Source organism: Kogia breviceps, chromosome 3 (genome assembly GCF_026419965.1).
Source record: "Kogia breviceps isolate mKogBre1 chromosome 3, mKogBre1 haplotype 1, whole genome shotgun sequence".
NCBI lineage: Eukaryota > Metazoa > Chordata > Mammalia > Artiodactyla > Physeteridae > Kogia > Kogia breviceps.
In genome coordinates, this window is record NC_081312.1 from 10,434,888 (window position 1) to 10,461,403 (window position 26,516).

Below are 26,516 nucleotides of genomic sequence, written 5' to 3' on the forward strand. Positions count from 1 at the left end.
TACGCCACATACAAAATTTAAGTGGAAATGAATCACAGACCTGAAATTAAGAGCCAAAACCTCAAAACTTCTAAAAGAAAGCACAGGAAAAAAATTTAATTGACCTAGATTTGGCAAAGATTTCTTACATATAACACAAAAAGCACTAACTATAATGAAAAAAATCAATGAATTAGACCTCATCAAAATTAGACCACAGCAATCTGACTCATAATCACATGTAAAGATGTTCAATGTCCACTGGTCATTTGGGAAATCCAAATTATAAATACAGTGAAATACCATTACACTAGACCACTGGTAATACCACCAGAATGACCTAAAACCAAAAAGACTGATCATACCTAGTGTCGGTAAGTTTATGGAGCAATTCAAACTCTCATACTCTCGTGGTGGAAATGTAAAACTGTATAATCACTTGAAACAGTTTAGCAGTTTCTTGAAAATGTAAACATACACCTACTATATGACCCAGCCATTCCACTGCTAGCTATTCACCAGAGGAAAGAAAGCACATGTCCACACAAAGATCTGTACATGAATGTTTACAGCCACTTAGTTTGTAATCGCCAAAAACTTGAAGTTACCCAAATGTCCATCAACTAGTGCATGGATAAACAAAATGTGCTATGTCTTTAAAATGGAATAATTAATAATAATAAAAAGGAATAAACTATTGATACATGCAACATCATGAATGAAATTCCAAATAATTACGTTGAGTAAAAGAAGCCAGATGAAAGAGTAGCTACTGTATGATTCATTTCTATAAAATTCTACAAACTGAAAACTAATGTGTAGCGTCAGAAAGCAGATCAGTGGTTGCCTGGAGTGGGAGAGGCTATCAGAAGAAAAGGAGAGGATATTACAAAGGAGCACAAAATTACTTTGGGGAGTGATGGGTATGTTCATTATCTTAATGGTGATGATAGCTTTATGGGTATATACATAGAGGTCAAAATTCATCAAACTGTTTAAATATGTGCAGGTTATTAGATGTCAATATACCTCAATAGAACTGAAATGAAATGTATATATACTCATCCAGTGATCCAGCATTCCATTCTTAGGCATTTATCCAAGAAATATGAAAACATGTCTACATTCTAGAACAGAAGAATCTGTCACTAATGTATAGTGACAAAAAGCAGATCATTGGTTGCCTAGGGTCAGGGTGGAGAATGAACTGCAAAGGGGCACCATCTGGAGAGAAAATTTTATAACTACATGAAGTTTCTGGATAGGAAGTTGCCTATGCATCCAAAGTAAAGTATGCTCTGAATTGCCAACAGTTGATTTAAAAGACCAATAACAATTATCCTTTACTGAACACAACTCTACACCAAGCATTGTGTCCTCTGCATGCACTTCCCCTCATCTTCTCAACGATCCTGCAATGTAGGTTTTACTTTTCCCAGTTTAGATTAGGAGGCTTGGACTCAGATAAGCAATTTTCCCAAGGTCTCTCAATAGATAAATGAGCAAGCCTCAGCCTCTAAGAATATTTCTGGGCCTGTCTTAAGATAAAGTATTTCCGACACTACATCCTGCCTTCTCAATGCCCAACTTATTAACTAGAGGTGACTTCTAGTGAAACTTCAGAAAAGTGTGTTTGCTTCCTTAAACAAGTACTTCCTCGAACACAAGTATCTGCCGGTACAATGCCACTTGTTCTCCAGGAGACGCCTAACACATACTAAGTACTCAATTAATATTTTGTATGTTTTAACCTGAACTCCTAAGATTCGCTCTAAAGTAACTAATAGTTTCATTATAAATCTCCATTATTAACATCTCTGATTTGGAGGGAAAATTACACTGTAAGGCACAGCCACAGACAAGGATATAATAGATTTTGCGATTATGTCTGACCTGATTACCACATACCAGTATCATAACGCCAAAAAGGTGGTGACTGTGAAGAACTAAGTCTGAACACTTTCTCCCTGCCTCCCACATTTGGTGGCCACCATGTACAACAAAAGGCACTGCAAAAAGCAAAATATCCAAGTTGACAGAGGTACAGATATAAAGATCACTGGACTTTCCTCTGTGGTTTAATGGTACTGGAGGTGGTACCCATGAAAGAAGACCTTCTAACCAAGCAGTCTAGCAGAATAAAAACTAATTGTAGGGACTTCCCTGGTGGCGCAGTGATTAAGAATCCGCCTGCCAATGCAGGGGACACAGGCCTGCCAACGCAGGGGGCACTAGCCCTGGTCCGGGAAGATCCCACATGCCGCAGAGCAACTAAGCCTGTGCACCACAACTACTGAGCCTGCGCTCTAGAGCCCGTGAGCCACAACTACTGAGCCCACGAGCCACAACTACTGAAGCCCGCGCACCTAGGGCCCATGCTCTGCAACAAGACAAGCCACCACAATGAGAAGCCCGCGCACCGCAACGAAGAGTAGCCCCTGCTCCCCACAACTAGAGAAAGCCTGCGAGCAACAACGAAGACCCAACGCAGCTGAAAATAAATAAATAAATATATAAAAACTAATTGTAAAAATTTATTGAAACTCTCTTATAGGGAAAGAAAAAATTTATGTGACCTAAGTAAATCATACACAGAATAACAGAAACTTCTATGGGCTATTAGGTAGGTAGTTCATTACAGATATACTAGAAATTTATGTACTAGAAAGTTTGTCACTTTTGTTTCCTAAAAAATATAGGGTGGGACCACTCATACACTGCTGGCAGAAGTATAAACTGGTACAAGCACTTTGGAAAATTGTTTAGCAGTACCTTCTAAGCTGGACATATGCATATGCTGTGACCAACAGTTCTAGTTCTATGAAGACACCTAAAAGAAATGCCTACATATATTCACCAAAAGACTTGTACAAGAATGTTCATAGCAGCATTATTCATAATAGCCAAAGACTGAAAACAAAAGAAATGTCCACCAAGAGTTAAGTAAATGATATGGTATATTCATATAATGGAATACCATACAGGAATGAGAATGAACAATCTATTTCTCCATGCAACAATATGGGATCCCCTTTTTACACGGCTGAGCAAAAGAAGCTAAACACAAAACAGTATATTCCGTGGTTCCTACTATATAGAGTTCAAAATCAGGCAAACTAACCTACGGTGTTAGAAGTTAGGATAGGATAGTTACCCTTTGCAGGGAATGGGGGAAACTGGACAAGGGTACATAGGAAGCTACTAGGCTAGTACAACAGGTTATGTCCTATTTCTTAATCTGGATGCTGGTTAGATGGATGTTTTTTAACTTGTGAAAATATAACAAGCTGTATATTTATGATGTGTGCTCATTTCTGCATATGTTCTAAAAGTTTGTTTTAAAAAACAAATACAATATATGTTTATGAAAGTACCTCTTTAACTGAGATTCTTAATCCATTAATTTCTTTTTTTTTTTTTTTAAGAATAGAACGGTGAAGGAAGAACAGACCAGACCATGGACCAAACTCAGTGCAGAGACGAGGGGAATATCATGGGTATCCAAGGTTGAAGCAAGGTCATCTCAGCACGTGTTCTGAAATGGGATAGCATCTCTCTCAACAAGGTGTAAAAGACTCTCCTAACTAAGCAACACTCTCCACTTTCCTGCCAAAGGCAAACTGAAAGCTTACAGCTAATAGGCTGCTCTCTGAAATGCCCACATGCTCCTGCTGTAACCAGTTGAGTTGTAACCAAGAGTCAGCTGTGTTTGTTCTCACACCAGTTTATCCCAATTTACTTGATGCTGCAATTACATAATTAAGTATTACATAAACATATGAATGCAAAGACAGAGTTGTTTCTATGACAACTGAATTGAAAGTTTTAGAAAAACTCAACAAAGATAAGTTGCCAAAGGAAACTGCTATTGAATTAGGAAGAACAAGACAACTTGCAAAAGCGGAGTAAATAATAATTAAAAAAATCTAAGACAGGTTTTCAGACTGCTTCATAAGCATCTTTAAATTCTCACTCAACTTTAGTGCTTCCCTGGTGGTGCAGTGGTTAAGAATCCACCTGCCAACGCAGGTAACTCGGGTTCGAGCCCTGGTCCAGGAAGATCCCACATGCCACAGAGCAGCTAAGCCCATGCACCACAACTACTGAACCTGTGCTCTAGAGCCCGTGAGCCACAGCTACTGAAGCCCGCATGCCACAGCTACTGAGCCCATGTGCCACAACTACTGAAGCCCACGCACCTAGAGCCCGTGCTCCACAACAAGAGAAGCCATCGCGATGAGAAGCCCGCACACTGCAATGAAGAGTAGCCCCCGCTCACCGCAGCTAAAGCCTTCACACAGCAACAAAGACCCAACGCAGCCAAAAATAAATAAATAAAATAAATTTATAAAAGTAAATAAATAAAGTTATAAAAAAAATTCTCACTCAACTTTAAAGAAACCTGAACGTGACATTATAAATGCATTATGGGGGTATTTATGCAAGAAAAAGGATTATGAACTGTATTAAGCAGACCCATACTCAAAAGGTAGTGGACCTACAACAAAAGATTAGCAAACAAATGTATTTTTTTACACTAAAATGAAATACTGAAAGTATGGATCATTTTTATGACTCCCCACATTAATATTAACCAATTTTGGGTGATTAACTAACCAATTCATCCCAACTGTGAGGGATTAAAAATTGTGATGTGCCTCTCCAGCACAACACTCGAGAAAACCAGGAGTGCAATCCTGGCTACGCAAGGCCCCCCCCCGACACACACACACTCTCTCTCTCTCTCTCTCTCTCTCTCTCTCTCCCCACACACACACACACCCCGTAAGCACCCCACCTGACCAAAACAGTACTAAATGACAGGTGTCAAAAAAAAAAAAAAGAAATCAAAAGAATAGTAAAGGCAAAAGAAGTGTGGAGATACAGAAGATCTTAGAAATAAGGGCATACAAAGGAGATTTTCACACAACTTTTCCCATTTACCAAGCAAACAGGACAGGTAGTCTTAAAGATAAAACAACCAAAAGCTAGCCAGTAGCAAAGTTCTTCCTCATGACCTCATTGCTACCCTGTGCTAGTCTTGAATGCAAGAGTTCCCAAATGTGATCAGCAATAGCCACAGTTTGCAGCACTTTTATTTCCAGATTTGGCCGCAGATTCTCACTCTGCGGTATCACTAGGGGGAGCACTTACTCCTATTTTTTTAAAAAAAAGGGAGGGGCGGGTGGGGGCGGAGAGAAAGAAAAGGGAAAAAGTTCCTAATTAACGATGTACTTTATCTGACTGTCCCTAAAAGGCAAAGGGCGAAATGTTTTAAAACTCACAGTGCAAAGTGGCAAACGGTTTTTAAATGACTGTAAAAGTAAACAACATAAAATTAAGGTTAGGTACATTAACCAATCAACACATTTAACGCATAATATAAATAGCAAATATTGCTTAAATAGGCTGACCTTATCATCGGTTTAAAATAAGTATAATATGTGATAATTCTGATAAATACTATTAGCAAAGGAAGTTAATAGATATCTATCACAAACTTCAGTTGATATACTTTACTTGCCTATTACTTTATTAAATTATTGGAAGACAAAATTAATACTGCTATCCTCTTTTAAAAGTTTGTAATGTACCTTGAGCACCTAAGGAGTAAGGAATTAGGGACATGGCAAAGGAAACAGAAGGGAATTAATATTAATTGGGTACCTTTTTGGTGTTTGGGGCTCTACACATAATACACCTTGGGAAACAAGAATTATTATTTTCCACTTTGCAGATGAGAAAACCAGGATTTAACAACCATAATAACTTGCCCATGGTCACACAGCTAGTAAGTGGTAGGACATAACCTAAATCTGTCTGATTCTATTGCCTACAATACAAAAAAGTCAAAAGTTGCTTAATGCATCTGGCACTTTGGTCATCTTAAGCTAAATAAACACACTTTATTCCATTAAGAGGTATATATTTATATCATAGCACAGAACAAGAAAGAACTACAACAGCAACAACAATAAAAAACAGCTTATCCTCTAAGAGCTTACAGTCTATTGAAGACAACGTATGCACACACACAAGTTAAGGAATACCAAGGTATGCAGCCACTAAGTGATATGGGAGCTCAGAGAGCCTGCGATCCCATCTAGTTTCAGCAGTTAGGAAAGGCCTTATGAAAGATGCAAGATTACAGCTGGATCCTGGGGATGGAAAATATTGGAGAGGTATAACGCAAGGTATTCCAGGATGGGGAAAAGCAGAGTTAAGGATGAACATGATGTATCTGAGTAACAGTGAATAAGGCAGCACGACTGCTTCAAACAGTGAAGGACTGCGTGGAAACAACCCGAGTGTATGAACAAACAAAATGTGATATATTCCCACGGTGGAATACTCTTCAGCAGTAAAAAGAAACAAAGTACTGACACACTACAATGCCGATGAACCTTGAAAACATTACACTAAGTGAAAGAAATCAGTCACAAAAGGCCACATATTGTATAATTTTACAGAAAATGTCCAGAATAGGCAAATCCATAAAGAAAGTAGGTAGACTAGTGGTTCCCAAAGGCTGGGAAGATTGGGCCGAAGTGGGGACTGACTGCTAATAGGTACAGGGTTTCTTCTGAACAGGCTCTAAAAGTGATTGTTGTGATGAACACACAACTCTGTGAATACATGAAACCACTCAACTATAAATGGGTGAACCATATGGCATATGAACGACACCTCAATGAAGCCATTAAAAAACACATTGAGGGCCTGGTGGAACATCCCATTGCAGAGCTAAGATGGAGTCACTTATGCCAAGCTTAAGGGTCTGGAATTTATCTGACAGGCAACTAGAGATATGTGAGTAAAGGTTTGCCTAATGAAAGCACAGTGTACAAACTTAGGACCCTTCTCTAACAAAATTATTCCTAAAATATACACCAAAATCACAAAGAAGAGAGAGAACTAAAAGAAGATATTGTGATATGATCTTGACTAAGCCACAAGCTGTGACTATTAGGAAAGTTGTTTTGTTTCAGTGCTAAATGCCACAGATGTGTATATCAGCATCATATTTATGCAAAACCACAGAATCATCTTTGTCAAATCTTCAAATACTGTAATGTTCTAAACTTAATTATGGGGCTTCCCTGGTGGCGCAGTGGTTGAGAATCTGCCTGCCAATGCAGGGGACACAGGATCGAGCTCTGGTCTGGGAAGATCCCACATGCCACTGAGCAACTAGGCCCGTGAGCCACAACTACTGAGCCTGCACGTCTGGAGCCTGTGCTCCACAACGAGAAAGGCCGCGACAGTGAGAGGCCCGTGCACCGCAAAGAAGAGTGGTCCCCGCTTGCCGCAACTAGATAAAGCCCTCGCACAGAAACGAAGACCCAACACAGCCAAAAATAAATACATTTTTTTAAACTTAATTATGAAAATAGCATTAATAATTGATCTGCCATATTTTAAGGTAAGATAATGAACAGGGTAATTTGTTTTTCATTGGACAGCAGTCCAATATAATGCTTTTTTAGATACTAGGTTCAGTTTAAATGCTATCAGAACCTCCACTAATATAAAGCATTTCCTACCAATACTTATACATTTGACTCTAAAATCTAATGTAACATAATCTTCCAAAATAGATTTAATGTACAAAAATAAGAGAGCTACAGAAACAAATCTGACATTCAAAAGCAAAGAGGAAAATTCTTGATATTAAATATCCAAAACAGAGGAAAAGGTAAAGCACTCAAAAATAAACCTGAAAATCATAGAGGGAAAAAAAGGACTCAGTATTAGATTCTACAGCATTGGGAAGTACAAATAGGGAAAAAAAGGAATAAATTACATTTAAAATAGAAGGCTCAATACATGAGAGAAGAGGCTTTAACAGCTTTAACAGAGGCAAAGTTTGGAACATGTCCATAAGACAATCCCACACCCTCTCCTGAATCCCAGGGAAGAAAGAACCCTTCAGGCAGGCGTCTTGTTATCCCTTCAGAAGCTGGCCTAAAGGTGAAATCCCACTTTCCCCCAGGAGGTGGTGAGATGGTAGGAATACAAAAGAAGAACTCAGCCAGAGAGCCCCCGCACAACCAAGCTAGTGTTTGCCTTTTGAGTCACCTTGCAAACCTCCTTCAAGGTAGATGAGCCACTAGAAACTAAAGGAGATATCAGATCTCTTTTAAAACTCTCTTGCCTAAGAATGAGAGGACCCATCTGCCTCTGTAAGGGCTTTGTCAGTTCCAGAACTGGATGAAACTTACGTTCTTTGTCTGAGAAATTCAAACAACTTAGACGACCTGGTTCGCTAACAATAAAAGCAAAATAGAAAATAAGCTATCCTAAAAAAGAAGCCTTGTCACTGATACCTAAAATAAGGTATCTGCTGTCGCAAGTAAGTAGAGCAAAACTCTCTATTTCCTCATTGTCAGCCAGCATTTATACGGAGAGAATTAAGTAGGAGTAAGTAGGCACTGACTTCAAGTCATTAACTGCTGTATGCTAAAAGAAGCTTATCCAAATTTTCACCAGTTGTCTACCTACTCCAGACAAAAGAAATGTGGGAAAAGGCAGATGCTTACAACTACTGTTCACCATATTGGACATGTTAATCATTAAGGAATAAAGTACTTCAAATATTACACAATTATCAAAATAAGTTAAAAGGCATATTCTCCATGAAACATCAAAAACACATACTGTTAATTCATACATAGATAAAACCATTTTCCTTTAAAAGAAATAGGTAGATATACACCTGAAACTGACACAACATTGTAAATCAACTATACTCCAATGAACATTTTAAAAATAATAAAATAAAACAAATAGGTAGAAACGATGAGAGCAGGCTACCATAAATCACCAAAAGATGAGGGGAAATAACCCCAACATAAGGTCTAAGATCCAGAAACATTTTAATGTAACAGAATTATTGAAGAGAATGGTCTAAATTGTAAGCATGCTAAAATTCTGACAAGAATAGAACCAAGATGTCACTAATAGGCTAAAGAATAATTAAGAAAATGGAAGTCAAGGAGAGGAGATTTTTTTTTTTAACAGTGTCATTCAGTGAATATCATGGGACTAGAAACATGATCTATAAAACAAGAAAGAAGAAGAAGAAATTTGCCAGCACCTGAAACCGGCAAAGTAGACCTGAGCTAAGGAAACAAGGATGACAAATATCCCAGGAGGTAAATAACACCAGTTTTCAAAATCTGATTCAAAAAAAGCGAAAACTAATTTGCCTAAAGGGGGGAAAATGTGCAAGAAAAATTTTAAAACAATGTACACAAAATGCCTTAGGAAAATTTCTATTTCTGAATTATTTTTATAGATATTTTCATTAATGTTCACATCAGCTTTTAAGAAGTTAAATCCACAACACAATTTTTAAAATAGTTGAGAGAAATCTTGTAAATATTTGTAATAACCATTTGGCTTAAGCAATTCTGTAGAGCTTGTAAGATGAAACTTAAGTGAGAGTAGACACAATTAAAATCTCTCAGGCAAAATTATAAAGCACACATAGCAGAAGTAATATAAACAGGATACCCTGAGGGAAAAAAATTGAACTACCGTATTTGTGGATTTTTTTTCTGTACAGTAAATAGCATATAAAGTTCATACTGTCTGCAATTAACTTAAAATTAATCACTGAATATTCTTAAGTCTCATCTAAATTTATTGGATTTTATGCGAGGACAACCAAAGCTGCAAGATTTTTTTTTTAATGAGATTCAACTCAAACCATTAGTTGTTCTGTTCCTCCTCCAATCAATATTCTATAAGCTAGGTATCTTATTTGATTTCGGTTCTCAAGTTCCTAAGTCCATATCTAAATCTTAATTTATAACATAATTAAGTGCTGCGCATGCAAAAGTACTCTGTTCAAGTGGTTAAGTAAATCTGAACAGAACCGTAACATGACATTTCAGAAATCATTTGTGGATGCTGCCACAAGAAAAGCAGCAATTATCACAAAAAGACTTTATGAAATACCTGAGCAGATAAACAGCCCTTTCAATATCACTGAGGTCTTCATCAACTGTCAATCTTTCTATTTCTTCTGGTGTCTGTCAAGTGTAAAACACAAATTATGCACACAAACATCGGATCAGTCTTGCCTCCAGGGACCCTATCTGAGTATGGACTAATGAAAAAGTTTCACAATTAGGCGTTATCACTGAAAACTAATCAAGGGTCTGACGCCCTCAAACCTCAGACGTCTCTAATTGTTGGGTTTAGGTGGTGGAGTTTGGGGGGTTGGGGGCTTTTTGTTTGTTTGTTTACTCTTCTAGCTTCTAGATTGAAGCCTGAGAATCACATTGTGGCTTCAGAACCTTGCTGAAATCAATTGTATGTATATATATAATACACACATACTTTTAGTCTCTAATATCCAAGACTGTTTCGCCAGCATTTCCATCCCAGGAAATGCTTAAAAGGGGGAATGAAGACTGCAGCCGAGGGAGAATGAGAAAGACGAAATCTGGAGTGGGGGAGGGAAGGGAATAAACTCTGGGACTGGAAGGAAATCAAAGATTCGAGATATTGCGGCAGGTGGGAGTGAGAAGAGCTATAACGGGGGGCGGAGGGGGTGGTGGTCGGTCCCTAGTTTTGCCAGCAGTGAGGGTTGGAGCCTCTGGCAGGCTGGGAGGAAGATGACTCTGCGGGGTCGGGGAGCTAGCGGGAGGTGGGGGGCCTAGTGAAGGTTGACTCTCTTCAGGGGGTTGGGGAGCAGGGTCCCAGCTAGAATCCTGGAGGGGCTGGAAGGTAAGGACACGTGATGACTCGGGATCGGGACAAAGGGTCTAGAGGGCTTCGAAGACCCGTAACAGGACGGCTCTAGTATGGGTGCTAGTTGGGAGGTGAAGGGAGGCCCGGGCTGACTTGGGGACTGGGGGACCGGAGCTCGCTCTGATGGGGGGAGGAGGGGGATGGGATCTGGGGTGTCTCTGGGAGAGGTAGGGGAAGAGTCGGGGCCGTGTAGACTGAGAAGTGGGACTGGGGCCTGAACCCGGGCAGCAGCACCAGGGAGCCAAAGCGGGGGGAGGGGGAGCCCCAAGGAGAGGAGGCGGGATATGCGGGCTGCAGCTGCGAGGGGCAGCTCCTGCAGGGCCGGGGAAAGAAGGACCGCAACCGAGGGGCTCCGGCTGTGCGAGAGGGACGGCGCGGCGGAGGACGCCGGGCTGGCCCAAATGACAGGGGCTCGACCGGCCGTTCCTGGGGGGCGGGTTGGGGAAAGGGCCCGGGGCGGGCTGGGCCGGGGGACTAGAAAACCGAGGGCGTCCGAGGGATCGCGGGCTGGCTCCGGATACCCGTCCCTCGGGCCTGGGGGTCCAGGCTGGGAGAACCCGAGCCACGTCGAAGAAGGGGGCCCGAGAAGGGCCGGGTTAGGGTAACACGGCAGCCAGGAACTTGAGGAGGACTGGGGGGCCAGCAGGACTCCGAGAGGGTCCCGGGCCGCCTCAGGGAGCGGACGGGCTGGGGTCGGGGTAGGGGCAAGCCGCCGGGCGCCCTGCGGGCAGTTCCTCCTCCCCGGGGCGCACCTTGAGGCTCCGGCGGACCGGCCTCTCGATGATGGTGAGCTCCTGCAGGTCCTCCATGTAGCCGAACAGACTGTTCTGACTGAAATCCATCGCGGCGGCGGGCGGCGGCGGATGCATGGACCGCCGGGCCCCCTAGCCGCCCGGGCCGGAGCGGCCCCGGGATGCCGGACGCACGCAGCCCCGCGGCCGCCCACCAGCAGGACTTTCTCCCGCTCTCGGCCTGAGGAGCCGGGCGGGAGGCGAGCAGGCGGCGGGAGAAGGAGCGCGGCCGCCGAGGGGGTGGGGCAGCCAAGGCGAGGGGGCGGGGCAGCCAAGGCGAGGGGGCGGGGCAGCCAAGGCGAGGGGGCGGGGCGCGGGTGGGACACGGGGGCGGGGCCTGGGTGGGTGAGGTGCCCGCCTCAGCCCCGCCCCCTCCCGGGCGTCGCGTGCACGCTGGCCGGACGCAACTGCCGCGCAACGTCGCGGCGGCCCCCTACCGCTCGTGTCTCTCTGCTCTTCTCTCCCCTTGCCCCGCCCCCGACCGAGCGCGCCCGGAGCCGCGGCGCGTGCGCAGAGCCTCCCACTCCCTGCGGCCAGTGGAGGAGTGGGGTCGGTAGCCGGGGGCGGAGATGCTGAACCAATAAGAGGCGAAACAAAGGCGAGGGAGGTGGGCTGGGATCTTGCTTAAGTTGCTAGAATTATCATGCTGTTATTCGTGGGACCGCCCACCTCAGCGCACGATCTGTGGACGCGAAGATCTCCGTAACTCTGCTCTATCCCTGAGGGAGGGGTGTGTACCCAAAATAATATAAATAGAGCTTGGTGTGTGCGGGATTGATGGGGACGGGGTGCATGGGCATACAGTCCGGGAGGCTTTAGCAGGTGGGAAGGGCAGCCGTCAGAAAAAGGATTCCTGGAGAGGAGACGCTTAAACTGGATCTTAAACAGGATTTTTCCAAGAGAAATAAGAGTAAGCCCATTTCGGATTGAAGCCTGGGTGTGTTTGGGTTGTAGGAAGTGCAGGCAGAGTAGAGCTTGAAGTGCGGGGAACCGAGTGCTTGGCAAGGTAGAGAGGTAGGTCCTTTATGGAAAAAAGCCCAGATCTGGGCAGCCACGCTGAGTTACTTGCATTTGATTCTGTTAAGAGTAGGAAGCGATGGAAGGGGGATTGGGGCCATTTTTTTGGACCTCAGCGACGAAAGTTTTGATCATACTCTTCGCTCCTAAGAGTCAGCAACACCTAACTCTTTTTTATTTTATTATTTTCCACTCATTCCCTCTCCACCCTCCCGTTTCTCTAACCCCCATATGCATTCTTTCTCGTTTAAGGCATGTCCCAGTACATGTATATGTCATCGAAAGATACTGATTTTAGTTTAAGTATCTGTTTTAAATATACACGAATGGTATTGTGATAAGAATTCATTCTGTTTCTTGTTTTTCCCCTCTGGGAAAGTTCCTGTTTCTCCACTTTATATGCTAACATATGTCCCAATTTCTATTAATCTGGCATTGGTAAAGTAGTATCACATTTTAATTTTCATGATTAGTGATAACCATTTTTCCATATGCTTAAGAGCCATGGAGATGTTTTTCCTTCCGTGAACTACCTGCTACATCTTTTGCCTATTTTTCTGCTAAATTTCCTATTATTTTTCTGAGTGAATTTTTAAAGTTTCTTACATATTCTAAATATTAATCCCTTGTCAGCCTTGGACATTGCCAGTATCTCCCAGTCTTTCTTGCATCCTTTTAGCTTGGTCTTTGCTATCCTACAATGTAGAGGAAATCCTTAATTTTGATGTAGCCAAATGCATCCAATTTCAGCCTTGTGAAGAGTGCTTTTGGGGTCTTGTGTAAAGATCTTTTCCTATGCGTGGCTGCAAAATATTCTCCTGCATTTTTCCCTATTTTGCTTCATACTTTTACCTGTCACATGTCTTAATTCATCTGGAGTTCACCTCGCATGTACTGCAAATAGGAATACAATATTATTTTCTGTGCATGCTGAGCCAGTTTTCCCAGCAGTACCCACCAAACAATCCATCTTTTCCTCACCAAGATGTGACGGCATCTGTGTTGTAAGCCAAGTCTCCATAGATACCTGTCTCTGTTTCTGGGCTCTCATTGCTCTTCTGTTGATCTAGATCTGTTCCTGTACTAGTGCTACACGGATATTATTACTATGACTTTGTTATACATCCTAATATCTGGTAGAGTGAATCCTCCTACTCTTCACCCTTTTTCTTTTTTTTTTTTTCAATATTGCCTTGAAGGTCAAAGCAAAAAAAACGGTCAGGCGTTACCCCAAAGCTGAAAGTCAGGTTTTCTGATACCTACTCCACTAAGGAGAATTCAAGGGGAAATGAAAAGGGGTGCATCTTGATGGGATCAGCATGGAGAAGAAGCAAAGACATGGTGGAGGTGGTTTTCCTTAGCAAGTACCTTGTAGCCTCCCTCTTCTGTCAGTTTCTGAAATTTTCTTCCTTTTCCCCTTGATTTGCAGCTGCTACTAAATAATACTTGTACGCTTTACCCCGTCTCAGCTAAGAAGTGTTAGCTCGTATTTGAATTTTGTAACAGCATCCTCTGAGACTTGATGACATTCTTAATGAACAATTGATTAACTTCACAGACACAGCTTTCATGGGCATGAGGTTGATGAAAGGCAAATAGTCCATTTGAACAGTGGTGCCTGCTACAGTTACCACCCTGTGGTGGAAATAGCCCACCTTGCCAGGAAACCTGAGTCCCAGTCCTGGATCTGCCAGTGACATGCAGTGGAAGGAATGACTCTTGGAGCCCTGTTTTCCTTATCTGAACTGCTTTGTTACAGCTTGTCTCAATGTGTCCTCAAAGCAGCCCCGTGAAATGCAGAAGAGATGCACCACTTTTCCAATTTTATAGATAAAGAAACTGAGGCTCAAATAAGTTGTGTGACTTAAGGCTTGAGCAGCTAAGGGAAGCTAGATTTATGTATTTATTTTGTTCATTGAACAGTAGCATGGTGGTTGGGTGCATGGACTTAGGATCCCAACTGCCTGGGTTCGAGTCCTGGCTCTGCCATTTCCTATTGTAGGAAAGGTACTGAATCACTTTGTCCCTCACTTTACTCATCTCTAAGATAGAAATAATAGTACTGGCCTTAGCATAAAGTCATGTAAGTATTAAATGAGGTAATATGCATACAATGCTTAGAGAAATTCCTGGTACACAGCAAGCATTCAGTGCTTGCTGTTATTATTATTATTATGACCAGACCAGTGTTTCCCAGTACCCAGGTTCAGAAAAGATTAAAATAAATTGTGCTGAATCAGTTGATTATTGTGGGAGGCAGAATAATGCTCTCCCAAAAATGTCCACATCCTAATCCTCTGAATGTGTGACTTTGTTACCTTACGTGGCAAATGGGACTTGAAGGATGTGACTAGTTTAACGATTTTGAGGTGGGAAGATTATCTTGGATGATCCAGATGGGCCCAGTATAATCAAAAGGCTCCTTATGAGTAAAGGAGGGAGGCAGAAGGGTCAGTGTCAGTGATGTGATGCAGGAGAATCTTGACCGGCCATTGCTGGCTTTGAAGGTGGAAGAGGGCTCAAGGGGACAGCTTCTAGAAGCTGGAAAAGGGGGTTAAAAAACTTCTCCTAGAGCCTCCAGATGGGAATGCAGTGCAGCCCCTGCTGACACCTTGATTTTAGCCCAGTGAAACCCAGTTCTAAGTTCCAGAGCTGTAAGATAATAAATTTGTATCTTTCAAGCCAATAGATTGGTGGTAATTTGTTACAGGAGCAGTAGGAAAGTAATGTAATTATAATGCAGTAATGAGAAAAATATTTAAATTAGATTTCTACCTCAGACCATAGACAAAATCAATTTCAGGTGAATAAAAAAAAACTAAAGACAAATCTTTCAAACTTTTGGAAGAAAATATAGAAGAATAGTTTTATGACATCAGAATAGGGAGAGTGTTCTTATACAAAACAAAAAGCACATACTATAAGAGTGATAAATGTAACTATCTTAAAATTAAGAACTCATATTCATCAAAAGACACAAAAATAGTAACAAAAAAAACTATAGACAGGGAAAAGATATTTACAAGAAAATAACAAAGAAGAATTGTTGTCCAGAATTAAGAATTCCAGGGCTTCCCTGGTGGCGCAGTGGTTGAGAATCCGCCTGCCGATGCAGGGGACACGGGTTCGTGCCCCGGTCCGGGAAGATCCCACATGCCGCGGAGCGGCTGGGCCCGTGAGCCATGGCCGCTGAGCCTGTGCGTCCGGAGCCTGTGCTCCGCAATGGGAGAGACCACAGCAGTGAGAGGCCCGCGTACCACAAAAAAAAAAAAAAAAAAAAAAAAAAAAGAATTCCAAAAAAATCAGTAAGAAGACAGCTAAGTGGAAACGTGGGCAATATATATACAACCATTTCGCAGAAGAAGAACCGCTAATAAACCTATGAAAAGAAGCTCAACCTCATTAATAATCAGGAGAAGGTAAATGTAGACACCCACCAGAGAGGGAAAAATTTTAAAGTCTGGCCGCATCAGGTGTCTGAAGGATGTAGAACAAAAGGAACTCTTGGACAGTGTTGGTGGAAGTGAAAATTGGTACAAACACTTTGGAAGCCACTTTGGAAAATAATTTGGCGTTAACTTGTAAAATGGAATTTACCTCTTCAAGGTATGTACTATGTACCCTAGAGGAACTGTTTGCACACTTGCACAAAGAGACATGCACAAGAAAGCTCACAGCAGTACAAATTATAATTGCAAAAACCTGGTAACAACTCAAATGCCCATCAACAGGGAATAAATTAGTTGTATTATACTCAATAAATGGAAACTATGATGATGAAAATGAACCCGAACTATGTAATTCTACAAAGATAAATCTCACAAACATGTTGACCAACAAATGCAAATCACCAAAGATTATCTACAGTGTGATACTGTTTACATAATGTTCAAAAACAATAGTATATGTAATAACCATATGTGGTTGAAATGATGAAAAGGAAAAAGAGATGATAGACACAAAACACAGTCTTTTGTTAATCTCTAGGACTGAGATGTGATCAAGGAAGGGCACGTAGACATTGGTGATGTGTTTTTTTTGTTTTTTAATTTTTTGGTCGTGCCACATTTGGCATGTGGGGTCTTAGTTCCCCGACCAGAGATTGAGCCCCTTGCAGTAGAAGTATGGAGTCTTTCTTTTTAGTATTTATGTATTTGTTTATTTATTTATTTGGCTGCCCTGGGTCTTAGTCGTGGCACACGGGATCTAGTTCCCTGACCAGGGGTCAAACCCGGACCCCTGCATTGGGAGCACAGAGTCTTAACCACTGGACCACCAGGTAAGTCCCAAGTGATGTGTTATTTTTTGAACTGGGTAGTGTAGTGATATGTGAATGTTTTATTGTTAGGCTTAAAGTATACATATGTTTTCCATATCATGTTTTATGCATGAAGTATTTTAGAATTTTTTAGATCTGAGAGATGATATCGTTTCCAGTTGTAGTGTAGCCACTGCCCTCGTCCATTCTTTCATTCAAAAAATATTTCAAGAATTCTACTTTATATGTTATATTAAGGCATTAATTGTAGGTATATTATAGGCATTGTTCTAGGTCTAGGGATACATAGCAAGCCAGGTACAGGCCCTACTATCAAGGAGCACACACCCTAGGGATAGCAATAGAAATGGATCCAATAATCATATAATTAAATAGATAATTACAAAGTATGATAACTGCTATGGAAAAACTACAGAGTTAGGAGACTGATGGACGAGGACCACCTTACCTACTTTTGCATAAGTCAGAAATAAACCTTTTTTGTGTTAAGCCACTGAGAATTCACTGAGTTTTCTGTTACCGCAGCATGGCTCATCTGTCCTAACTAATAAAAGATTCTAGGGGCACAAGAGTGACAATAGAGGCACCAGGTAGGAAATGATAGTTGCTTGGACTAGAGTCATGATGATAAAGATGGAGCAATGTGAATAGCTACAAGAGAGATTTTGCAGGTAACTGGGAATGGATTAGGGGTGGAGGGGTGGGGGTCAGGGAGACAGAGGCATTAGGATGATTTCCAAGTTTTAGGCTAGGTGAGCTGTCACCCACCCAGTGCTCATTCTGTGTTTTCTTTAGTGTCTGAGTAGACAGCAACTGCTGACAACTGCTGCAGAGGTCCACTTGCAGCCCCAAACAGACTTCGCCAAGTCAGCACCTGCTCCCTGTAACAGCTCCCTTCTCGCTGGCTTGAGTCCGGGTGAACTAGAAGAGGGTCCCAGTGGGCCACAGCTGTTGGAATCTGCCCAGTACCTCCGACAAGTTAACACATAGTAAGCGTTCTGTTAATGTTTGTTGAGAAAGTGAAAAGAGAAAGAGGGAGGAGGCAGGGAGCACTAAACTGGCATAGTAGATCTTCTGCCACCCTGTCCAAGTCACCTGGATTAACAGAGCCTCTTTTTTTTTTTTTTTTTTGTGCGTTGCACAGCTTGCGAGATCTTAGTTCCCCCACCAGGGATTGAACTCAGGCCACATCAGCGAAAGCACCAAGTCCTAACCACTGGACTGCCAGGGAATTCCCCATTCTTTTTTTTTCTATTTTTATTTTTTATTTTTGGCTGCCTCGGGTCTTCGTTGCTGCACGCGGGCTTTCTCTAGTTGCGGGGAGCGGGGGCTACTCTTCCTTGCAGTGGGAGGGCTTCTCATTGCAGTGGCTTCTCTTGTTGCGGAGCACGGGCTCTAGGTGCGCGGGCTTCTGTAGTTGTGGCTCACGGGCTCTAGAGCGCAGGCTCAGTAGTTGTGGCGCACAGGCTTAGTTGTTGTGTGGCACGTGGGATCTTCCCGGACCAAGGCTCGAACCCGTGTCACCGGCATTGGCAGGCGGATTCCCAACCACTGCGCCACCAGGGAAGTCTGCCTGTTCTTCTTTTGAAGTCACTCCCAACACAGCCAGAATGATCCTGTGCTCTAAACCAGGGCTTCTCAACCTTGTTACTGTGCGGACCTTGGTAATTCTTTATTGGGGAGCTGGAGGGAAGTACTGTTCCATGCATTGTAGGATATTCAGCAGCATTCCTGGCCTCTACCCACTAGATACCAGTGTCTGATCCTGACCTCTCCTCACTCCTTCTCAGTATTGTCCATGGAAGATACCTTCAGGCATTGCCAAGTTTGGATGCAAAATCTCCTTCCTCCCAACTGAGAACCACTGCACTCCACAGTAACGCCCCATCTCATGCCGAGAACGTCCTCCCACATCCCGTCACGTCTCTGGTCTCACATCCTCCCATTTTCTGCCTCACTCACTCTGCTTTCTGTGTGCACACTGGCATCTGTGCTACCCTTGAACACTTGAGGTATGAGCCCAGTCAGAGCCATGAAGCCTGAGGTCCCTCTGACTGGAATGCTCTTCCGTTGGAGTTGCCAACAAGTCAGCCCATCGCATCCTTTGGAGTTTTCCTCAGATGTCACCTCAGTGAGGCCAGCTCAGGATGCCTTTTATGAAAAGAAAATCCATTTTAGTTTGCTAAGGCGACCATAACAAAATACCACAGACTGGGTGACAACAGAGATGTACTGTCTCACAGTTTAGAGGCTGGAAGTCCAAGATCCAGGTGTTGGCAGGGTCGGTTTCTCCTGAGGCTTGCAGATGTGTCCTCCCAGGATCTCTTCTCTGTGTGTGGCATCCCTGATGTCTCTTCCTGTGCCCACATTTTCTCTTCTTACAAGGACATCAGGCATATTGGGTTAGGGCTCACTATAATGGCCCCATTTTAACTTAATGGCCTCTTTGATGGCCCTGTCTCCAAATACTGTCACATTCTGAGGTACTGGGGGTTAGGACTTGAACAGGTGAATTTTGGAGCACATAGTCCAGCCCATAATATCCAACCATCACCACCACCAGCCCTTATCAATCTAACATTCTGAGTATTTTACTTATCTCTCTTCTGGTCTTTTTTCCCCTCTAACCCTCCACTCAAATGTTTTCTTCCATAAAAGGAGGAATTTTGTCCGTGTTATTCACCGCCGCATTCCCAGGGCCTAGAATAGGTGCTTATTAATTCATCGTGAACGTGATGAATAGGCATAGCTTCTGCATTAACTAGCTGTGAACTTGAGGAAATCACTTAACTTCTCTGGCCCTCAGCTCCCTCTGTCAAATGAGGGAATTAGGCTGGATGATATCGAATGAGGATTCAGTCCTCTTTCAATCTTAGTCCTGACTTAGCCCAGATTCCCTAGAAAACCCTTCCTTGGGAGGTGCAACCCTAGGGCAGCCAGAGAGAGAGGGAAGCGAGGTGTGGCAGGAAGGGAAGCAGATGCAGGTACTGTGCTGCCAAGCTGGCCACCAGTGCTTAGCCGCAGAGGTCATCCCCAGGCAGCCTACGCAGAAGCCCAGGCCGGGGAACCGCCCAGGGGAAGCAGGCGGGTGAGGCTTCCTTCTGCTGTCTACCTTCTGTTGGTCACGGTTGGCTCCTCGGGGAGTTAAGTCCCGAGCGCTCTAATGGCTTCACCTGGCCCTTTCAGCAGCTTCTGGGGGAGCCAGATTCCAAGGCCTCAAGAGTAAGGTCTCAGTCCCAGTTAGGAAATGAAGGCTTCAACCCCTCAGGCTGTAGGGAACTGAGGAAGTAAGGTAATCAGGACAGCAATCCCTGGTCCTTAGGGTTGAAGAGGCTCAGAGCCTAGGAGACAGCGGAGACGGAGACGCAGAGAATCTGAGACGGCCTAAAATGTGCCCGAGCCGGCGGATGAGGGAAGGAATAGTGAGGAGGGGAACAGCAGAGGTGTCTGCCATCCAGGTCAGCACAGAGCTGGTCAGGAGCATTGACTGGCTCCAGCCACTGAGGAAGGAGATCAGAGGAGTGCAGCCTAGCAAGCAGGGCACGGAGTGGGCTGGATGGAATGGGTCCTTTTGAAGTCCTGAAGGGGACTCCGTGGCCCCAGCAGCCCAGCCTCACGAAAGCGTTCTGGCAGGTCCTTGCACAGCGCGCGCAGCCGCATCACCTGCAGGGGCAGACTCCAGGTGACTGTGGTGACGGAGGGGGCTCCCGTTTCCTCGACAGAGCACCCTGGCGTTGGGCAGGCAGGGAGCTGCTCCATTAGCAACAGGATCTGGGCGCCCAGCTTCCCCCCAGTCCCCCTCCCTGTTAGCTGCCTCAGCCCCTCTCCTGATCGTCACTTTGCAAACTCTTGCAAACTCCAGCCGCCCCCTCAGCTGTCTCTGGAGGGAGAGAGGGCGTTCACTGCCGCCGCGCCCCTCCTTCGGGGGGCGGGGGGTGTTTCTTCTCATGTGTGGGCCACGTGTGTTGGGTGGTGCCCCAACTCGAGGGCAGACTCCTCCCTCCAGAGGTGATGATACGCCCCAGGAGCAGATTGCACATTCATCTCCTGGGAGGCAGTGGGCGAGGGAAGCGGGATGCGGCGCATGAGCGTGGGGAGGGGCGTCTGCAGATTGGTGATGGGGTGATGGGCCCTGAGAGCAGGGAGCTGGCGCTGCTGCCTGTGTAGAGGCGGCAGGAGGCTGATTACAGGGCTGGGTCCCTTGGCCCTGGATGTAGGTGCAAGAAGCTGCGTACGCACTTGACTGTCAAGCTGGGGGTAATGGTTACCCTGGTGACGGGGCTAGGAAGTGGGCTGGCCTTGCAGGCGGTAATGCTGGAAAGAAATACAGTGAACACCAGTTAGGACTTCTCTCTAACAGGTTAGATGGAGCCTTGTCACCGTAAATGAAGAACAACGTTCAGCGCTTGGGCCCACCGTATCCTCTGCTGGTGTCCTGTGAGCACCCCACTCCACACCTTTAAGCCCACTAAGCTGGTGTGGAAGACCCGGATGCTAGTCCTGACTCACCCTGGGACCTGGGGAAAGTCACTTCCGGTCTCCAGGCCCCACTCAGATCTCTAAGACCCACAAGATCCCTTCGTGTTCTGATTGCTGGGCCCCCAGACATTCTGATTCAGTAGGTCTGGAGCTATGCCCGGGACTCTGCTTTTCAGCCCTTCCCCCTCCACACCCCCAGATTCGCCGTACCTACACATACAGTTCAGCACCACTGAGACTCGGCGCTGAGAGCACAGGCATGGGAATCAGACAGACCCAGATTCTCATCTCAGCTCTGCTGCCTATTGGGGCAGTTTATCTGCAGCCCATCTGAGCCTCAGTTTTCTCACCTCTATATTGGGGGGAAGCAGACTGCCAGAGCGTTACGATGAGAATCAGCTGAGATGAGGCTGCAGTAGTGCCTGGCACATGAGGAGGGTCCCATAAGTGTTACGCTAAATTTTACTTGTTATTCTGTATGAATCTGTAGTGTCTCTACTATTCTCTCCCCTTCCCAGCAGCCCCCTTCCATCTGCTCTTCTTCTCCAGCCAAATCCCACATCCAGGAAAATGGTCTCTGCAGTAAGCAAAGGAGCGTCAGGCTAGAACTCAGGCAGAGGAGGAGGAGACAGTACACTCACAGCTGGGGCCCTCACACCCTGTTCCATCTGTTTACTCTGTTGCCATGACAACTCATAGCTTACCAACCTCTGTGGGGTAGAATGACTTCCAGCATCAGGGGCTCTGGACGTGAACGGTCATTTTCCCAAGGCACCAGGAGCTGGGAGATCTCCATGCCCACCCCACATCCCATCCACCACATTTTCATTTCAGGGTAAACTGAGGGCTTCTCCGGGATGAGTATTTAGCTGAATTTTGCTCAAGGCCCCAGCACCTAACACGGTGCCTGGCCTACAGCTCGAGAAGTGCTGGCTGAATGAATACATAAATGTAGTGTAAATCTGATTCTCTTGAGTTTCTTAATCAACGATGATCTTCATTTAGGAGAGAGTCAAAATGAAATTCCAGACGTACGTCATTTGATTTCTTCCCACCTACCCACTTTGGGAAAATTGCATTCCAACCTCTTTCAGTGGCATTTTTTCACCTTGGCATCGACACATGAATACATAGGAAAGCCCGGGGCCTCCAGGCCTCCCAGAGGATTGTGGTAATGCTGCCTCGACAAGTTTGTTCATCTAAGCTTTTCTGAATCAGGGTGGTTATTAAAGTATCAAATTCTGTACACCAAGAACATTAATCTTTCCTTTGCAGGGAATTGCTTCCCCCAACCATGAATTTGCCATGCCCCCCTTTACCCCCAGCCCAGTTAAAAGTAAATCTAGGACTGTCAATCCATCAGCTTTCATCATAGTGGCCTGTACTCTTCAGATAACATATCCTCCTGTCTGGAGACAGAGGCATAGCTGAATAAGAGTCTCTGACTTTTTAGACACAGTTGTTTCAGGTGTATCTGAACCCTATTTTGTTAAGTGACATGTGCACAGGGAGAAACGGAATGGTGCTCTTACCTTTCTTGACTTTTAAAAATGAAGAACAAAATAAGTTAATTGAAAGCAAAACAGAACAAAATCAATTCCCATCCTCCTGTCTTGACTACCTCTCTCTAGCAAAAGACAGAATTGGTGAAACTCAGATCTGCTCAGTACTGCAGCCGATTAACAAATCTAAAAAAAAAAAAAGAGAGATTAAAACTCTTGGCTCCGAAGTTTTTTTCAATATCTGAAAGATAAATTTTCTATTAGGTCCGCCATAATAGACAATTGTGAGATAATAGAAAATATAGACATTGGTCTCTGCCCCTGGTTCCTGGCACAGAGTTCCTAAAACCCTTGTAATTTCCTAAGTAATAAGAACACTAGGAGCGGGGACTTCCCTGGTGGTTCAGTGGTAAAGAATCGCCTTACAATGCAGGGGACACGGGTTTGATCCCTGGTCAGGGAACTAAGATCCTACATGCCTCGGGACAAGTAAGCCCGGGCGTCACAGCTACTGAGCTCGCGTGCCGCGAGCTACGGAGCCCACATGTCCTGGAACCTGTGGGCCACAACTAAAGAGAGAGAAAAAAAACAACCCGCACACCACAGCTAGAGAGAAGCTTGCGCACCTCAAGGAAGGGCCCGCATGCCTCAACAAAGATCCCACGTGTCCCAACTAAGACCTGACACAGCCAAAAAAAAAAAAGGAGCATCTTCTGTTCTGTTGAGGCCACTCTGAGTGGGCTCCTGGGTGAGGGCTGGTCACCAGCATGACCAAGCCTTGATTAGAAGCTTAGGATTTTCAACACCCCCCCGCCCCCGCAGCTTTGTCCTCCAGAAAGGGAGAAAGGCGGGAATGGAGTTAGTCATTGATCATGTCTCTGTGAGGAAGCCTCCATAAAATCCCAACAGTAGGGGCTCAGAGAGCTTCCAGGTCGGTGAGTGGGTGGAGGTGATGGAAGAGTGGTACACAGAGAGCATGTGGAAGCCTCACGCCCTCATCTATTCCATCTGGCAGTTCATCTGTATCCTTTATCATACCCTTTTATAATAAACTGGTAAATGTAAGTAAACTGTTCTGAGTTCTGTGAGCCGCTCTAGCAAATTAATCAAACCCCAAGAGGGGGTCGTGGGAAGCTCTGATTTACAGCTAATGTGTCAGAAGCACTGGACTTGTGATTAGAACTGAGGGCGTGGGGTGCAGAATCGTGGGGCTGCAGGATCTGATGCTACTTCCAAGTAGATAGCACCAGAATTGAGTTAGACTGTAGGACACCCAGCTGGAGTCGAGGAGGATTGTGGTGGGTGTATGAGAGAATCCCCCCACCCATATTGTACTTGGGTCCTAGAATAATTCCAACAATTGAGCTTTGGTTAATTAAGCCTGGTCTTGAGAAGTCACATTTGTTCATTCATTAACCAAGCATTGGAGTACTTAGTATGTGCTAGGCAGGGCCAGCTTCTTGGGCCTGCAGCCTGGACGGTAGCACGGGGAGGGCCCTGCACTCAGAAGAGCCCCAAGCTTGAGGTGTAATGCTCTACTGTCACCATCCTGAAATTCTTGGCAACTTTATCTTTGACCTTGTGGGTAAGTGAGGTCCGATGGGACACTGGCACCTGTGCAGGAGCACAGGAGCTAAGCACAGTGTGTGGACCAAGGCAAGCTTCCCTCATCTGCTGGTTTCTGAGGCGGGGCTCTGGGGTTGTTTACCAGCACAATATTTTGTTTTGTTTTGTTTTGTAATTTGGATTTCAGAGCTCTGAAGGGAAGCAGTGCCACCTAGCTGCTTGCAGCCTCACCGCTGCCTGTTGGCATAAACCTGGCCACATCACACATTTGTTACTTGTCTGTGTTTTTATTTTATTATATTTTAAAATATACATATATATATATATTTTTTTTGGCCATGCCACATGGCTTGTGGAATCTCAGTTCCCCAACCAGGGATCAAACCCAGGCCGTCTGCAGTGGAAGCATGGAGTCCTAACCACTGGACCGTCAGGGAATTCCCACTTGTCTATGTTTTTAACCTTGAACTTATTCAGCAGTTCCTTCAACAAGCAGAATTAAAAGCTGGTTTGGGTTCCTGTTCTGCATACCCAACTCTGTTGCAAAAAAAAAAAACCCAACTCCTTTATGCAAACCCAATGCAAAAGCATATCCCATCTAACAGAAATATTTGTAAGGTGTCACTCTACTCACCCAGCACCATGTTTGGAGCTAAGCAGGAACAAAAGGGGTGAAAATGAGATGCAGCCCCTGCCTATTTGAGCTTATGATCTAAGAGGAGACACAAGATATGCAAACCATTAACAGGGGCAGCTTTATGTAATGACCATATAAGTGTTCTAATACCAAAACTGATTTTAGTTACTCAAGTGTTATTTCTTTTTTTTTTTTTTTTCCTTTGGTTTTTTTTTGTGTGTGTGTGGTTTTTTTTGTTTGTTTGTTTTGCAGTACGCAGGCCTCTCACTGCCGCGGCCTCTCCCGCCGTGGAGCACAGGCTCCGGACGCGCAGGCCCAGCGGCCATGGCTCACGGGTCCATCCGCTCCGCGGCACGTGGGATCTCCCCGGACCGGGGCACGAACCCGTGTCCCCCGCATCGGCAGGCGGACTCTCAACCACTGCGCCACCAGGGAAGCCCTCAAGTGTTATTTCTTAGACAAAGCAGGAGCATGGGGGTGAGGTGGAGGAGAAAGTGTGTGATCAAACTTATATACGCGGATAAATCAAACCTTTATACTACTCCATTGTAAATCAACTATATTTCAATAAAAACTTTAAAAAAATAAATTAACTTTAAAAATTAAACAAAATTAGTAAAATATAGAGATATACTACTCACTATTTCCCCTTCAAAAGACAGGTAGGACAGGAAATAACACCAAGGAGGGTGCTTCCTGTTCAAGGAGATTGCCTGAATGAAACTCTAGCCATCACAGGTCTTCCCTGAATCATTTAGGGGGCTGGAAAGAAAGACACCCCTGCTGAGGAAGAGGGGAGAGAGGAGATACCAAAACACAAGACATGATAGTGGAAAGACTTTTAAAGACAGTGGTGTCTAATATTCCATATTAAGTAGTTGGCATTGCTGAGTTGTAAAGACCCCTCCTTTGCCCGAAAAACTTTGATAAAATCTGCCCCACAGACCAGGGCACTGTGTCCCATAAATGGGGCTTCTTCCTTCATTTTTACATCTCCCGGTGAGTCTGGCACTTGGCAAGAAACTGATGAGTGCATATTATAAGAGAGAAAAAAATAGAAAAAAATGTTTAATGAATAGACACAAATGAGAGAGTGATTGATGGCCCACTAGCGTCTCCAGACTGCACATCCAGGTACAACTTGGAGATACAGAATGTGCTATGAGGTGCTTCCAGAGGGTGTGGGTTGGATGGGGGAAGTGAAGCAGAGCTTTTGTTCATTTATATTTGGAGACCCAGCTATTAATAGGTGCTGTGGCCCAAAAGACTCAAAGCACCTTAGAAGTAAGCTTATATCAGAAAGGGCCACATTCAGGGCGAAACAGATTGAGCTGGTATCAAATACTTCCACACAATTTCTCAGCAAGACCACGCGAGGATCTTTAACGCTGTGTGCTGTGACAGCGTTTGCCTTGGCACACACAGCCCAGGCTGTCTGCTGGCACCTGTTTCGCCCCAATGCCTGATAAGGCTCATTCCGGACTCACGCCAACTCGCTGTTTCAT

General features: G+C 44.5%; 1 protein-coding gene and 1 long non-coding RNA gene across 4 annotated transcripts in view; one reads left to right on the forward strand and one right to left on the reverse strand.

The window, feature by feature from the left end:
- Positions 1 to 11,782, reverse strand: part of PPP4R4 (protein phosphatase 4 regulatory subunit 4) — a 126,491-nt gene extending 114,709 nt beyond the window's left edge. For both annotated transcript variants that reach the window (XM_067027826.1, XM_059056141.2), the window contains exons 1-2: positions 11,493 to 11,782; positions 9,943 to 10,016 (exon numbers count right to left, since the gene is read on the reverse strand). In XM_067027826.1, the coding sequence (XP_066883927.1) occupies positions 9,943 to 10,016; positions 11,493 to 11,609 (191 nt within the window). In that variant the 5' untranslated portion in view covers positions 11,610 to 11,782. The remainder of the gene's footprint in view (positions 1 to 9,942; positions 10,017 to 11,492) is intronic.
- LOC136793769 (uncharacterized) lies at positions 10,640 to 25,600 on the forward strand. 2 transcript variants are annotated; one of them, XR_010839426.1, is made up of 4 exons: positions 10,646 to 10,716; positions 16,739 to 16,827; positions 17,623 to 17,816; positions 25,264 to 25,600. It is a non-coding gene; the product is annotated as an uncharacterized lncRNA (long non-coding RNA). The 2 variants fall into 2 exon arrangements; XR_010839427.1 differs by lacking the exon at positions 16,739 to 16,827 and having other exon boundaries at positions 10,640 to 10,716.
- Positions 25,601 to 26,516: the final 916 nt, after the last annotated feature.